This window comes from Euprymna scolopes, chromosome 8, assembly GCF_053919585.1.
Source record: "Euprymna scolopes isolate OS-2025 chromosome 8, ASM5391958v1, whole genome shotgun sequence".
In the NCBI taxonomy this organism is placed as follows: Eukaryota; Metazoa; Mollusca; class Cephalopoda; order Sepiida; family Sepiolidae; genus Euprymna; species Euprymna scolopes.
In genome coordinates this window covers 59,229,875-59,248,006 of record NC_136489.1, presented here as the reverse complement: position 1 = coordinate 59,248,006, position 18,132 = coordinate 59,229,875, and the positions used below count along the sequence as shown (strand labels likewise).

At 32.0% G+C, this 18,132-nt stretch overlaps 1 protein-coding gene across 1 annotated transcript in view; it reads right to left on the bottom strand.

Annotated features, from left to right (window-relative positions):
• Nucleotides 1-2,624: 2,624 nt before the first annotated feature.
• Nucleotides 2,625-18,132, bottom strand: part of LOC145283592 (uncharacterized) — a 191,309-nt gene continuing 175,801 nt past the window's right edge. Inside the window, exon 2 of the mRNA XM_080132519.1 lies at nucleotides 2,625-3,710. Coding sequence (XP_079988645.1) covers nucleotides 3,298-3,710 — 413 coding nt within the window. The 3' untranslated portion in view covers nucleotides 2,625-3,297. The remainder of the gene's footprint in view (nucleotides 3,711-18,132) is intronic.

The window sequence follows — 18,132 nt, the reverse complement described above, 5'->3', positions numbered from 1 at the left end:
ATTTCCTCTAATACCATTTATTGACAATTTCCAAGGGTATTATAGACTCTCAGGCTTTATTATTGCAACTAATATAGAAGAGTTCCAAAAACAACTCCTAATCCGATTAAATTAGGAATAACTTGTAATTTTTCTTCTCACTGAGCAGATGCAATTTCGGCGCCATTGCGACTGTTGTGTAAAACTCCCTTCCTAGGACAAACGACCGATACTTTAATACATTTTACAGCTTCTAATGTTCCATCAACAAAACCAACATATGTCATGATCATAAATTGATCGGCAAAGCTTTCCCCATCAATACATGATGTTCTTACTAAAATAAGAATATCGATGAAACGTTTATATCTAGCTGTTAATTCTATGGTAAAGTGACCGTGTCTTCATAATCGGATAATTTAAAATCTTTAAACGTGGAGATTTCAGCTTAGAATATATAATCTGAACAACATGCCATAATATGTTTTTAGAATATTAAATATGTACGGGAACCAATGTTTGAGAAATATGCGGTGCAGGTTGACACAATATTGATCTGATATATAGCATGTAACATTATCTATAATTGCATATGTCGAATTTGATAAGCACTTACGATCATCAAGAAGTATTTTATTAAGAAACGTAATGTATAAAGGTGAATACATAGGCAGGCGCCGGCGGAATTGTGTGTCTTGTATTTGTTGTAGAAGATGATGTTTATTTGAAATTTTTCCGGCGTTAATATTGACATAATGTCTACATGCTCACAATTTTGATTCAGCAACCATCGCCGAAATTACGCTTGCTAACTTGATAAAACTGCAGGATATTCTCAGATAACACTTCGGGTTATTCCAGAAATACTAAATCCTGAGTGATATCACCGTACTCTGCATTTATTTAACACAACATTACCTTAGGATGTTTATAGCAAAACAATAGTTGTTTTAACATTGTGATATGGTTCCGTTGGTACTAGTAAGACTAGACCCTGACTTTGGACCCGTTAACAAATTTTATTCCATTTCAGTAATTTTTAGCAAATTTGTAAATAAAATAGTTTGACAAATATGAAAACCTGCGTCCATTAAAATAATTAATACTCAATAAATTATTGATTTTACGATTACTTATATCTTTTGATAAACTGATTATTATATTTGCTGTGAACTTGACCAGGATGAAACGTTCGGTGGCAAATTGGTCCTGTGATACGATGTTTAAAATTTATTAATTAACATCAATGAAATTAGAAAATTTGATCCGTCTATATTTTTACACTGTTTGTCTTTTGTTATTTTTCTTTGTTATTTTTAGAACAAGGTTAAATAATATATATATATGTATATATATATATATATATATATATATATATATATATATATATATATATATATATATATACTGAATGCTTACTAGACACTATGCTCGAGTTTCTACGGTATCTCTGTACAGGGGTCTGTTAGAAAAGCCCGGTGAGGGTAATTTTCCTTAGAAGTAAACACTAACTAAATATTTAAAATCACATAATATCTGCGGACCAAATGAGATCTTCTCGGTATGGTTAACTCACACCACCTTTCATGAGTAATAGTACATCTTATCCAAGTGATATTATCAGAAATAATAGCAGGAAGTTGGATACTTAACAAGACTCGATGGATTCTCGCTCTGGAATCCAGTAAGTCTAATAGACCTTAGAAAATTTATATCATTACACATTTAAATGGTCAATTGGGGAGAGGAAAATGATATTCTCAACTACTTTATTTACTCAATGTTTGAGACTTAAAGAGGACGTTAATTAAATAGTCGAATATATAATATATCTCATCTAGAAGTTAAGTGTTAACTCCTAAGAATGGGTTCATTGATTTTGGAGAATTTCGACTGAAGTAAAATGAAACAAAGAGTCATAAATCTGGATCCGTATAGATGATTTTTTTTCTGTATCAGTGGTGATATAATTTCTTTTAACTTTAGCAAACATACACACACATGTCATAATGGCTCGATTGCTTGAACATATCTTAGGATCAATCGATTTAAACTCATTAAAGTGTTCAAAGGTGGCTCAGTAGTTTGGATCCATCTTTTTAACCACATTCCAACTAGTAATCTGGAAATATGTCGTTTTGGAAATACTCGCTTATTTTTTAACAATATCCAAAGAGTTTCCGAGCAGTAAAATCACTGAAACAAACCGTAGACCCCCCTCTTCCTCTCTTTATATATATATATATATATATATATATATATATATATATACATATATATATATATATATAAAGGCAAAGTAGATAAGAAATAAAATAAATTCTCCTGCAAATCAATTTGATTTTAAGAGTCTAAGTTTTCTAGTTCAATGCATGTCTTCCTTAAAAAATATTTTTGAAACTTACAAAGGATATTTGGCGCCAAATAACTAAAAATTATCTCGGTAAAATTTAAAAAAAAAATCCGTTTAACTTCTGAAAAAAAAACACTGAGTAACAATAACATATTTAGCATCGTCGCTATCACTTCAACGGATGAAAAGTCTGTCTGTGAATTTTCGGTAAATAAAAATTGCACTATTTACCCACAAATGAGGATCTTTTTTTTTCTTCAAACAAGAAAAAATGAAGGAAAAAAATCGTTCATCTCATTCTCCATTCTAAGATTAACAAATACTTCTTTTATTCAGTTTTAAATTTCCAACATTTTCAGTAGTGTCTCTCTTCAATTTTTGCCCATCTCATTGTGATATGATATTGTTCAGTATCAATAGATATATTTTGTTGGCAAACTGAATGTATTATTCATTTTTCCTTAGTAGTATATTTACTCCTACCAGCGGAAAATTTGTATTTATTATTTTTAATTCGTAAACAATGTGAATGTAATGTATCTGAATAAAGATAAGTTTATTCAAAGAGAAATTAATAAAACAACGCGTAATTAAGAAAATGCAATGAATGTTTTTTTCTATTCGTTGTTTAAATTCCTTCTGCATAAAATGTCTATGCATCCAAGTATTAACAACGTGACGATTTTTAGTCCACACACAAGTCCATAAACAAAATGAAAAATAATTATCTATTTCTCCATCTTTAAAAATGCCATGTGCAAATGTAACTAAAATACATTTTTATTTTGACAACTTTATCAAACTTAAAGACATCAAAGATTTTGTTTGAAATTATAATTATTTTCTTAATTTTCGCGTTTTTATTGTATAATTTTTTTCAAGAACATTTTGCTGACTTGAAAATGCGTTCACATTATTTTCTCCGCAACAGTTTTTTTTTTCTGTTACGTTTGGTTGTTTCACTTTTATGATGTGACGCTATTGTCTTTACTGTGACAATCTTCATCGTCCTCCTCAATCATTGGTTGCTGCTGGCTTAACGAATCACAATCGAGCGTCTTCTTTACTAGGGTTTTCACTAACAGACTGTTAAGCTGAGGCGTGACCACTTTGGCATGTTCAACATCGTTCTTCATCTCTTCGAGGTCTCGTTTCAACTTGGCACGTCGGTTTTGGAACCAGGTAATCACCTGAGCATTTGTGAGTCCGAGGCTGAGTGCGATTTCGTCCCTGTCGGCGGGCGTCAGGTACTTTTGATAAAGGAAGCGTTTCTCCAACTCGTATATTTGCTGGTTGGTGAAGGCGGTTCTCGATTTCCGTCTCTTTTTCGGGGGTTGGTGTTTTCCGAACAACGCCGCCTGTTCCCTTCGTTTGGCATCTGCAAAAGAAAGAAATACAGACGAATTAGTTTCTAATTTAATCAAAATATTCACCTATAAGCAAGATAAGATTACTCTTTTCTGTGGATTATTATTCTCATAAATTAGCTGTAAGTTAAATACACACATAGAATGGAGGGCGCAAAATATAATTAAAAGAAAACGATGGTATGGTAATGGGCGAAATTCACTACTTAATTTCTTTACCACATACAGTAGAAAACGGGGCACTACTAGTTACATTTTACGTTAGCAGTTTATATATCAACATACTCTATGACTTAGGAAAAGAAGCAATGTCCTACTGGATAAACAGACACACACAAATACTACACCCAAGATTCACAAAAAACAATTTGTCATGGAAAGTATAGACATAATTCTAAGCAATAATTTCTTCGAGTTCGACAAGGACTACTATATTCAAATACTAGGTAAAGCAATGGGAACAAAAATGGCACCGACACACGCAACCCTTACACTCGCCTACCTAGAAGAGGCTCTATATGAAAAGATAGAACAAACATCTAGCCACATCACTCAAAAACTAGTTATAGTATCTTGGAGGAGATACTTCGATGGGGAGACATCAAGGACTTACACATCATACTTCAAAACCTACATCCCCACATAAAATTAAACCAAGAACAAAGCTCTACAGAAATTCCCTTCTAAAAAAATTACAAGTAAAATTAAGAACAATAACATTATCACAGACATTTACAACAAACCTCCACACACCCAACAATATCTACACTTTAAAAGCCATCACCCCAAACGCTGCATAAAATTCATACCTACAACTTAGCACGCAGAATCTACCCCATAGTAACAGACAAATATTTCCAAACAATCTGACTTAAGAACTACGAATGGATCGAATAAACAGAAAACACCCCCAAAAACAAATCCGAACTCACGTCTCCACAAAAAAAAAAACACACACACAAATAATCCAGAACTTTTCACAGATAACGAAAAACCTCGCCCTACTTAACCAAAAGAAATCAACTAAACGACTTCCTTAAGTCAACAAACATAATAAAAAGCAAACGCCAATAAAAAATCCTAAAACGCATTCTTACTTCATCGAAACTTAATACAAAGCACCACACTATGAGTCACAAAATGAAACAAACAACGATGTGGAGTAATATAATATTAGGGGCGGGGGAAACACATGCACATTCATGAATCCTACACAACCATTCAAAATAAAATAAAAGACTTAGACTACAACTCCAAAAATGTGGTCTATAATACAATTGGTAACACACGAGAAATCCTACATGGGCGCCACTAAAATCCTCATTAATAGAGTAGCTTTGCATCGATCCAACATTAAACTTAATATGCATACATGCAGTGGAGGCAAATTTGGGATAATGCCCAAACGGACAACTACTGTCCATTACAAAATTCACACTCGCATTAAACAAATCCCAATAACAACACATATAAACAAGCAAAGCTAAACATACACTTACACGCACACGTGCTTATAAAAGTGTGAATCCCCACACACACATCAAATCAAGCACGATGAAACACACACGCGCCCTCACGCACGCGTACCCTGTACAGGCACGTACACCCACATCCAATATAATACCGATTCCCCAAACTAAGCAGATTAGGGAAAAATGCACTATTCTGCCCCTATTCGAGGAAAAATACCCCTAGACTAAGGTAATTTTAATCAATGTACACACACACATACACACACACGCACACACACGCACACATATATATACACACATGTATATATGTACGTATATATGTGTATATGTGCGTGTGTATGTATATGTGTGTGTATGTATTCCATTACACTTATTTTAATTCATTTTGATATATTTATCAATTATTTTCTATTTCATTATGTATGTACATATATATATATATATATATATATGTATATATATATTCACACTCGCATTAAAAACATCCCAATAACAACACACCCACCCGCACACACACATTTATATATATATATATATATATATATATATATATATATATATATGGATGTGTGTATCTGTGTATGTATGTTTATATTGGAAACCGAACTTGTACCTAATGGGCCCTCGTGGTGAGACAAGTAAATAGGAACGCACACAGGCACACTCACATGTGAAAAAGAAGAAATCACAGATTCTAATCCGTACACCAACATACACGCACAGAACGGATAGTTACTCAATGACACGCACACACACATCAAATTAGAAAAAATCATAAAATATTCACCAAATAGACTTAACACATCCCGCCCACCAAATGTAAAACACTTACCGAATGAAATCTTAACCAATCTCACTGGAGACATCTAGTCTCACATCCACATATCTTTCAAAAGCACAATCGTGCTAGCCGAACTAAAATGACCTCCAAAAAAGAAAGAATCCATTGGACTGTTCGCCCAAAACAACTTCTAAATAAAAAACTTTTAACTAAAACATATCTGAAAAGAGCTAAAGAAGACGACTCGAAACGCACTATGAAACTATCTTAAAATATAAAAAATAATAATAAAACTTTTAAAAACCAACAATTGCTGCTGGCTACGCTCTTTTAAATATACATTTTTCTCTCGTTGGAATCATAAAACCATCACTTTTTGAAGGTAATTCTTGGCCTGAGGACGTAATCACCCAACGTGGGTGATTACAGAAACATGTATGCACATATGTAGCCATTAATGTTTGTATAAATAAAATTAATATACCTGCTCTGTTCACTCATTGAGCACTATTTTGGTAGACAAATGTTGTTTCATTGGATGTACTTCTAGGAAACTAAACTCTACTGGCTATATATATATATATATATATATATATATATATATATATATATATATATATATATATATCTGAGACAGATCTGCCTATCACACAATATATTGATAAATAGCGTTTTTCGCATAGAAAATAGTTTTTTTCTGACGAAATGGAAAGTGATGTGTCGGATTCATTCTTATCATTTGGTGAGCTCAACCACAAATAGAAAACAAATACAAAAGGGTGGAATTTTCTTTGAAACCATGCAGGCATTAATATGAAGGGCAAACAGGAAGCAATGGCAGAATCTTCAGACATAAATCCTTCAATTATTATCTTTAAGTTGAACAAGTGCTCTCGACGAGCATATTTTGTCGAGTTGAAGATCAACCGACTGCCAGGAAAATATGTATACAGAAACGCAGCAAACACACCCACATTATTTGATTTAACCATTTTTTCCTTCTAAATTCTGTATAAAACGTAATTATATATATATATATATATATATATATATATATATATATATATATATATATATATATATATATATATATTAGAGAGAGGGACTGACAGAAAGAGAGAAAGAATGAAAAAGAGAGAAGCAATTGTTAAAACAAAGAATCTAACACAAACTTGGTACAATATCATTATAAATTTATTTCCACCCTGTGCGAGCCTAATAAGAATGAATGAGCAGGTTAGATCTGTCACAAATTTAAATGCGTATGCTCTGTACCGCATTAAGCTATCATATTTTAGGTCTCCCACAGCAATTACTTGATCCCATTAAAACAAAACGCTGTATATGTATATTTAAAGAATTTTCAATTAGGAGATATATTTAAATCAACTAAGTTATTTCCTCGAAATCAGCTGAAGACGTGGTTATATACTATCAAAACTGATGTCAAATCCATCTCTGATCCATAGATGTATGGTGTTTGCCGCTGATCCCAGGACTTGCTTTTAATAACTTCAATCCCTCTCTTCAATCCTTCTCTGTAAACAGAGAAGGATTGAAGTTATTAAAAGCAAGTCCTGGGATCAGCGGCAAACACCATACATCTATGGATCAGAGATGGATTTGACATCAGTTTTGATAGTATATAACCACGTCTTCAGCTGATTTTTCGGATGTTTTCTGCAACAATAAAGTACGTTTGGTGAAATAAATGCGGAATAATTATTCGGCATTTATTTTATTATGACCAAAAGATTTACGATACAAAACTAGATCCTTACAGATACTTTTGAATTTTTAATATTTTAAAGAAGGCGGGACTAAATGTCTTCACATGTATACCATGTCGGTGATATAAAATATGAATATTACTCACCAGACCAACAGCAATAGTATTTTATTGCTGTAGTCATTTAATTATGTTTTGTACTAAATTTTAACGGATTTCTAAGCTGAGGAAATTTGTGTTCTCATCCAGACCGGTTATTTTCGGGAGTCAGGATTTTCCCACAAAAAGTAACGACCTTATGTCTAAATCTGCTTTCGTGTTGAGGCATGTAAATATAAACAATGGCTAAATAAGTAACGAGTAGTTACGTTTTATAAGCATGACTTTCTTTAGTTTTCTAAGAACTTTAAAGAAAATGAACTGGTTCAAGTTGTCCTCTATTTCCAACGATTTCTGCATTTATATTTTAGAATATTCTAGATATTATATATATATATATATATATATATATATATATATATATATATATATACATACATACATCATGAGGGTATTAAATACATACATATTATACTATATTTTAAAATATATTTTATATATATCATTTTATTCCCTATTTATAGTATATTATATATATATATATATATATATATATATATATATACATATTATATAAAATATATATTAGGTGCGTACATATATTGAGGGCATTGGAATAAATCGTGACGAGCCAATTACGAACAATGGCCGTCTAAAAGGAGCGCAAGTTATCGCACTTATGAATGCATGCAAGTGTTATCGCTTCTCACACAGGATGGGATGCATAACCGCACAAATGAACCAATAATGAATCAACCTCCTCCTCTACCTCATTACTCTTTTTCCTTTCACATCCGTCTCTTCCTCGGCGCATTCTTTCCTTTTCATCCGCCTTCCTCTGTTCTCCTCCTCCTTCAAACTTTTCCCTCTTTCTTTGCCTCCTTCTCCCTTGCCATTTCTTCTCCCGCCTTTTCTGCACTTGTGCTAATAACGGAAAGTACAGGAGAAGAATGAAACAAATTGGACACTTTAAACACCCCTGGCGCGCTAAAACTAGCCGAGCGTTCGTGTCGTGTTGGTGCTTTTAAGGATAGCTCAAAAACGCACACCCATCAAACGAAACACGCCCACACATGCAGACATACAGGTACACACCAATTGCCATACATACACTCGACATTCTATCTTATACATGACTCACACTTTATGCGCGGACACACAACAGATGCAAAGAACATTTTAACAGAAAAAAAAAAACGTATAAATTTAATCTCATGCACGACAATATATGCACTCTTACTCAAACCCGATAGAATATGCACATAAAGTTCTATAAATAATAATGACTAAAAAAACTGGCTGGCAATTCTGTATCTGTATAAGAGCCAAATTCGTCATTATTAAGTGCTCTTATCACATATGGTGAGGACTTGTTCGGAACATTTTTTTTCCGCCTCGACAGGGTAAAAAATTGGCTTCGAAATCTAGTAGATGTTGTCCTCCCTACAAGCTTTTTCTCACAGAATATACGTTGCGAGTTTATTTTGGTATTCTCATGACAAGTGCTTGATTGCGTTTGAATCTATGCAACCCCCTAAAAACATTCACAACAAACACTTGTCTAACTACCACCACTGTCAACAAGTTCCTCAAGTCATATCTGTGGATAAATATAAACACAATTTCTATGAACAAATCTTCTTTCCTTGAACTGCTTGCCTATGGCACTTTATGTCTCGGGTCTGCTTTCCAGCTTACTATAACTTAAGTGTTTTTTTTAAGTTCAGTTTAAGCAAGTTCTTATTGAGCCGTCGCCTTAATTAATCAAATTATTCCCAAGTTCCATCGCTAATAATTACTACGCTGTTGCCTCACTGACCTTATTAAACTCATTAATCCTTATGCTCGAGTGATCTTCAGATCTTAATGAGTGGATACACCCTTGTAAAAAAAAACAATAAAAAACAGACATTTTCATTCGCCTATCTTCATAGCCAATGAATAATTTTCAGAAAGTCGCTGCGTTTTGTGTAGCATATGATAAAAGCAGGGTTTCGCAATGGTTGTGTCGCTCGTTTGTATTTCATATGAGAGAAACAACCAAAATGAGCAGGAAAAGACTTATGTTGTTTTACAATGTTTCTTTTCACTATTAAAGCTTCAGCTTCTTCCATTTTCTCATTTTGGCTAAGAGTAAAGTGTGCTGCCTATTTTGCTATCTTTTCTTTTTTCGGCCGATGGGGTAACTTTTCTTTAAAGAATTAAGATAATTTTTGTTTCAATCCAGGAATTGAATTTCCCACATAAAGAAAAATGACTTTGTATCTCAATTTCCGCTCGTGAAGAAGCAAGTAGACATGAATTCTCCACAATAATTACCTAGGATTTTAATCTAAGGAAATTTCAACTTTCTACAACAAGTCAATTTATTAGGAAAAAAAAACTTTTAATTTTAGCTAAATCTTGTATCATTTTCTTTTTCTGAGTGGAGACAGATGAAATAGTATATTTGAAATTAAACAAACTCCAAAATGACTTAATTTACAAATAAGACGCAAGAGATTTGATTCGCCCTCTATTAACATATAATTAATTAAATGCGTATTAATCCATTACTCCAGAATATTCTGTTCATGAGTTTATTCGTTCATGTGCCCATCATTTTGAATTCAACAGTCACCATAACACTCCAGCTATGGATTACTTATTTTAAATTATCTGCAATGTCTTAAAATCATTATTTAAATACTGCATTTAAAATTTATTCATGAAAGGCGGAGGTATGCGACAAAATGAATGTTTAAAAGGAGAAAAAAAAACAACTAAATACAACCAGTGGAAATTTAGTGAGATTCTCTCAGACTATATCGTTTACAGTTTTTCAGTTTGTTTAGAACCAAAAACAAGCGGACTAATATATAAGTCAGAATGGAATTTAATTATAAAGTAAACATGACTAGAGTTTAAGAGTATACTATTTTCATCCGTGATTATAGAAATAATATGAGAGGCCAGTGCTAACATAAAAATGGAGTGTTGATATCCTGGATGATATTTTTCTGGACTGCGTTTTTAACGAATAAATTGAAATTGGATTGAAGTTGAATTTCAAAAGAGTTTCCGATGGGTAGCTATCCTGTACAAGTCATTAAGATGAAGAATTTTCTAGTTGGTAACTGTTCTGTACAGCTCGTGGAATTCATAATTTAGCAGGCAAACAGCAAATGGTCCTTCCGTGTGGACGTAAAAAAACTGTGCTGGGATGCCTAAAGATTCAATATTTTTATGGTGCAATTCTGGTTTCTGATTGGTTGCTGGCAAAACGTGGCTTAATTTGATTCGTCAGTTCCTCTCGGCAGTGTCTATTAATAGAATACCAACTTTCAGTGACCATACCCTTAATATCATAAATATTTCAACAGTGTTCATCCACGATATATATATATATATATATATATATATATATATATATATATATATATATATATATATATATATATATTGAATATGAAAGGCCAAGGGCTAACATAAAAATGAAGTGTTGACATCTTGGATGATCACTATTACTGGACTAAGTTTCGAAGACCAAGTAAATGCTTCTAGACAATAAAATATATTATCGTATACTCATACAAAGCCATGTAATTAATTCAGAGTATTTCCATCGTTTAAGTAGGTGTTAGACGAGAATTTAACGTTGTGATATGCGTATTCGAGAACATTTACAGTATTGAACTAGATACTAAACATTTTTTATATTAACTCACTATATATAAGACATTTATATATTATATATGCATATGTAAACAAATTTTTGACATTTATTTCGATCATTTCGAATAACTGAACATCAGGACCAATTTAGTTGCACGATACAACAATTATTCATTGACATTAAATTTCTGCATGCACACATTTCATATAAGTGAACTTAGAAGTCGAGCCAAACATCAAAATTTTAGTATCTTTCAGACAATGCAGTTATTTCATACAAATAGGAGTAAACACAAACGATTGACCATATTTTTTGTTCATTTATTTTCTCAACTATCAATGTCATAAAAAATATAAAACAAATGTCTATAGAACAATCTGGCTCGGTAAGAATTGTTATTAAATAAAGGAAGAAATTTCAAGGTTATTATATTTTTAATTATTTATGAACGGCAATATATAATCACACGGGCAAAGCTGGGTGAATATCGTTAGTATTTATTTAAAGTATTAAATTCAAGTTTATATGGTTCTAGGATTTAATTAATATAAAAAAAACTTGAAACCAAACAAAGTCTACACGTTTCTGATAGGGTCAGGTGCGAGCAATTGTAATTTATGCTGTTATCTTTGTTGTGAAAGAGGAATTCAGTTGTCTATAATTGCACTTCTTGAAGAGTTTCCAACTTTTCAAATCCTCTGTTTTATGTTTTTTTTTGTTTTTGTTTTTTAGAAATCTGCGATCATAAATGTAGAAATTAGTCTTAATTCTAATTATCTTCCCATGACCCGTATTTCTTACAAACTTTTTATCGATCACTTTCTTTCTAACAAAGCTTATACTGGTGACACAACCCGTAGTAAACGCGTTGACTATAAATCCAACTTACCTTATTTTTCTTCTTATTATTATTTTTCTTATTATTAAAAAATAGAAAAATGTTGGAATAGTTTATTAAAAAAAAGCAAATATAACAATCTTAACATCATTTTATCTGTATTCGATGAGAGAAATATATATATATATATATATATATATATATATGCGTGTGTGTATCTTTTTCTCCCACATCAACTACAAATTAAATGGCATTGATATATATATATATATATATATATATATGTATATATATATATAAAGCTGGGTGTATGTGTATGTGTCTAATCACTAATAGGCTACTATATGGTTGACTATTATAGAAAACTGATCACATATAATGATAGAAGAGGTATCGAGACACAGGAATGGGTATGTTTAATCTGGCATAATTATGATTCATTAAAATTGTGGGGTATGTGAACGCGCCTGGTCCACAAAGCATGGAAACAAAAAAATTAAAAATTAAAAAAAAACGTTTACAAGTGTTTTGATATAGATGTACATAATAATATTTTGATAAGTATTTTTTTAACTTAAATAGGGATGGTATAATAAAATTGTGGATCTGCGTTCGCGCCTCGCCTCCATAGAATGGAAATAGGCACAAACTTTAATAAAGACTTTTCATATCTATCTGCGTTAGTATACTTTGATAATTATGTTTCACTTTGAAGAAATATGGTATAATAAAATTATGGGATCTTCGTTCGCGTCTGACCTCCATAGAATGGAAGTATGTCACAAAGTTTACAAGGTTTTTTAATATAGATTCACAGAATATTGTTATATGTGTTTCAGTGTGAACAGGAATGGTATAATAAATTATGTGGTTTATCTATTTTATTTTTACTTTCATCATATTTTGCTTTGGTTTTGATACCCCCAAATTCAAAGCTATCTCTTTAGACCCCTTCCTTTTCATAACCTATCATACTTTCATAAATCAGAGTCTATTTTCTGCAGGCTGTTTTTGAACCCAGTCAACGATGGACATTTTTGCTAGTATATATATATATATATATATATATATATCGATCAATTTATATATATACATATATATATATATATATATATATAGAGAGAGAGAGAGAGAGAGAGAGAGAGAGAAGTAAGAGGGAGAGGGAAGGGCAAACAAAGCGACAGAAATAAGAAATATAACAAAACTTGGAGTTTGTTTCTTTATACTTGTTATATTAAACAAATTTAACAAGTTTACATATTCCCGAGATAAATCAGTGTCCAAACAGGTCACATATAGTCTAGTATTTTATAGATATTGTAAATTTTGAAATTCTCCAAATAATGATTTTCCAAAGAAACTAAATATATTATTTTAACCAACATGTAACGAAAATAAATAAATAAATAAGGATAACTCCAAAGCGCTGATAAATCTAACTTTCACCAATGAGGATAAGTACCGCTAGCACTACCTCACTGTAATTTTCAGTACGTCCACAGAAAAAGTCAGCTGAATTTGCCACGGCAGATGGAGGATGGGAAATCGAATCTCATGAGGGACCCGCAGTGGTTGGAAGGCGGCCATTTTGTGGTGTCATGTGACACCTTTTTTTTTTTGCTCTCCTCCATTTATTGACTCTCAAACACCCGCTCTACAACAGAATGGCTTTCTTACACGTACGGTTGCGAATTAGCGTAATTAAATAACCAGAATACATCACTAAACAAAAGTGGCAGGAAGATGAAAGGATGAAAAGAAAAATGCGTTTCTGTGAAGTTCCGAAAAAGGGTATTCGTGTAAATGTCCGTAAAACTTAGTGTTAATGATAATCTAAAAAGTATGTGATCCTTTTAGATAGGACGTTTTAAGTTCAATTAAATTTGTACAGTATTGTTTGTTTATTAAAATTTTAGATGAAAAAACAGAATATTTAAAAAAAAAAACTTCTTGACTCTATGTGTAGAATGGACTTTTAATACGATCTGTTCTATTTTTAGATGCGATTTTAAAGATGAATACACCTTTTACGGTGTGTGTGTGTGTGTGTGTGTGTGTTTATTAAATTGATATATGCAGAATAGATTTTTAAGTCCTACAGCCCATTTAAAGAATGGGTTTCTAAATAGTAACTTTATCATTTCATTTATTCAGCACGGTCAGCTGCATAACTGTTGAAAGGCGTATAAAAACTTACTCAGGGGGTGGGCTTCTTTTTAGTTAAAGCTAAATCGAATAAAACTAAACGCTTCATAGTTAAAGTCACTTTCCCGTGCAGAGACTGTTAGGTCTATTTTTATGATTTGCAGAACAATTGTTAATTCAACAACTATAAACGAAATATCAGCAAGTTTGAGTTATAACTAATAATTCAAAGGATCTATCTTACCTTGTTGTATATTTTCTAAAGTATACACAACCGAACTATGCTGGATGCGACGTAAACATAGAAATTGGATGCAATGAATCCGTTGACAGAAAAAATGTATAACATTATATGTTTCCATTTATTTTCACCGGATAAAATGTTATTTTAATCCGTATGAAATCTGGAACTGTTTTCCCCCAAGGAACATATAACGTGTCTCTGAGTTATATGATGTTGGTCCCCCATTCAACGAAACACGTGTAAATAAAAATAAAATATTTAAATATATATATATATTTATACATGTATTTAGCTTTGGGTTTTCCCCACTGATATATGCTCCGAAATTAAAAAAGCGTTTACATTGAGCTTTATTAAAATCGTGCCCATTGGAAAAATCATATATATTTTAGTATATATTTTATAATTCAAATTATATATATATATATATATATATATATATATATATATATATATATATATATATATATATATGATTGTTGAGCTGGATCAAATCCGACGATATGAAATAAAATGGAGGTGGAAGGACCTGGATACTCAACGTTTCGCCCGATTTATGCGGGCTTCTTCAAGAGGGATGGTCATTGACGAGAGAGTCGGAGGATTGGGGCTATATATAATGATGGGGGAGAGCAACGTGTTTTCCTTATGTAAATTAGATATCATAATCTCTACGATATTTTAACTTTTAGACGTAATCCACTACACTAATTTACTCTTATTTATTTATTTTTTCTCTCATAAAATGTATATATATGTATATATGATATCTAATTTACATAATGAAAACACGTTGCTCTCCCCCATCATTATATATAGCCCCAATCCTCCGACTCTCTCGTCAATGACCATCCCTCTTGAAGAAGCCCGCATAAATCGGGCGAAAGTTGAGTATCCAGGTCCTTCCACCTCCATTTTATTTCATATATATATATATATATATATATATATATATATATATATATATATATATATATATATATCGCCTTGACACATAGGTTTCCGTTACCCAACCGAAATTAAGCATCGTTGTGCCTCGTCTGTACTAAAGCCGGTGAAACTTTAAAAATACCAGGTGTTGTATATGTATTCAGTTTATCTCAGTTTTGTTTCCAGTCATCTTATCCTGCTCCTTTCCACTGAGATCAAATATTGCTGACCGAGGAGAGAGGTTGCTATTCGATTGCGGAAGGAGGGGAATCACCCTCAGACTCTAATGGCAGCGAAAATACTGAAATCTCGAGGAAAATTGTTGTTATTAAAATTGATAAAAGCGATAATAATAGCATCTATCATGAAGAAATCAGTGTAAAATAATGGTGGCAAAAACGTAAATAATTTGCGAAATAATGGAAAGAAGAGAGAATTACTTTAGGCATGAGTAGAGTTATTTTTACATATTCTCCAGAGAATATTAACTATTTGTTTGCCAATGAGCGATTACTGGTAATAAATCGTGCTAATTCAAAGTAACTACGAAATATATCAGTCATTGCAACAGTAAAAATATAACAAACATTTTAAAGAATAATAAGATGAAATAAAAGCCAAGAAATTACTTTTTTCTGTGCTTTAAATAGACAATTTTTACTCGAGGATAAAAGATAACAATAGGATATCCAAAAAAATCGAAGACATTCTGAATTATTGTGTTGTGGTAAATACGTTAAAATAATTATGTATAAATAATTACGTTAAAATAATTACGCTGTAATGATTACGTTGTAATAATTATGTTAAAATAATTATGTTTAATAATTATGTTAAAATAATTACGTTAAAATAATTACGTTGATATAATAATATTGCAATTATTATGGAAAAATACGTTGAATTAGATACGTTAAAATATTTGTGGTAACGTAATTATGTTAAAAAGAACGCGATGAACTAATTACGTTGAAATAATTCCTCTAAGAAATAAAGAGCAGAATTTATTGTTGGATTAAAACCGAAGATTTGTTCGCAACAGGATCCGTCATTGTCTTGTGTATGTGCGGTTAAAAGTTGCAAGCAAATGCGTCTAAGGCGCATAAGTTCAAATTAATCGAGTGCAAGTGACAATGTTGCTTTTTGGCCATTCATTTGTTTGTTCTAGAACAAACCTTTTCCGACAACCCATGCAACCGTTGAGTGACTAATCTGTGCGTCGAAGGTAAAACCTAAAATGCTGCAGCTTAACAAATTGTTACAATAAATGAGCCTCTTTTTGTCATTTAGTTATCACATTCCATGAGCGATGTTTTAGACAAAGAGGAGTTGCTGGGGGCGGAATCTATCCACCTCGCACTTATCATTTGCTGGTGTTTGACCTTGAAGTAGTATTTTATTTAGCTCCCCGACTCAAGTGGATTCATGCTTTGTTTGGTCGGATTTCAATAAAATAAGAAAATGGATATCATGTACACCAGACAACCCTGAGGCATGGTCTATATTTCTAATTAGAAGTGAAACTCTCTTAAAAACAGCAGCAGCAGAAACAATATTAACCGATTGCTTCTTATGGGCATAAAACCCGGTTTAATATTTAGATATGTAAGATGAATTATGACCTTTCGAATTGTAAAAGCTCTGCTGTATATTTCAATGTATAATATTGTGTAGTCTTTTAAATTAAAAGCAAAACATTTCAAAAAACGTATTTTATTCATTGTGAACTTAAAAAAAAAGTGTGTATGCTTTATTTGTTGCTTTGGCATATGTTAATCGATTTAGCTTGTGTAGTTCGCCTGGCAATACATTAAAACTTCTTTCTCACTCAGCTTGTCTTGACATTGAGCACACAATTCATCATGGCCGCAACTGTCAGGTGAAATGCTACGGTTTTAATAAATGTTGTCTGTTGTATTTTCAAGTGGCGTCATCCTACGTGTCGCCTATTTGATTAAGCCACTGTTAAAGCCGGGTCACAATCGTATGACACTTGGGTACACCTTTGTGGTAAAGTCTTTATAATAATCTTTTTTCATTAAATGTATTTCATTTCTCCTTATTTCGAAATTACCCATTGTGATTAATCAGATCATTCAAACTACTGTTCAATACAATATTCATAAGTTTTCAGCCGATGTAATCTTCGACTTTCTCGGATGCATCTTTTCGAATATATTAATCTTCGAGCAACAGTTGAAGATGTTAAAGTTGAACCTATTCGGAATTTGAACTGAAACTTTAATTCAATTCACGAGTGTATATTGTTCTCATTCTATCAGCTATGAAAAAATAGGAATATTAATTTAGATAAATGTTCCTTATTATAACACATAGTAAGGATTGTACCTTCAATGTCTTGAAGACATTCAATCATTACGCTAGGAGTCCACGGAACGGTTAAAAAGCGTTTAACAATCATATATTTGTTACAGTCATCTGTTGACTAAATACTAGGATTATTTCTATAAAATTCCCGTCTTGCATATACACATGCCAGAGTGCAACTAGAATTTTTACAAGTTCGAAAGGAATCAACA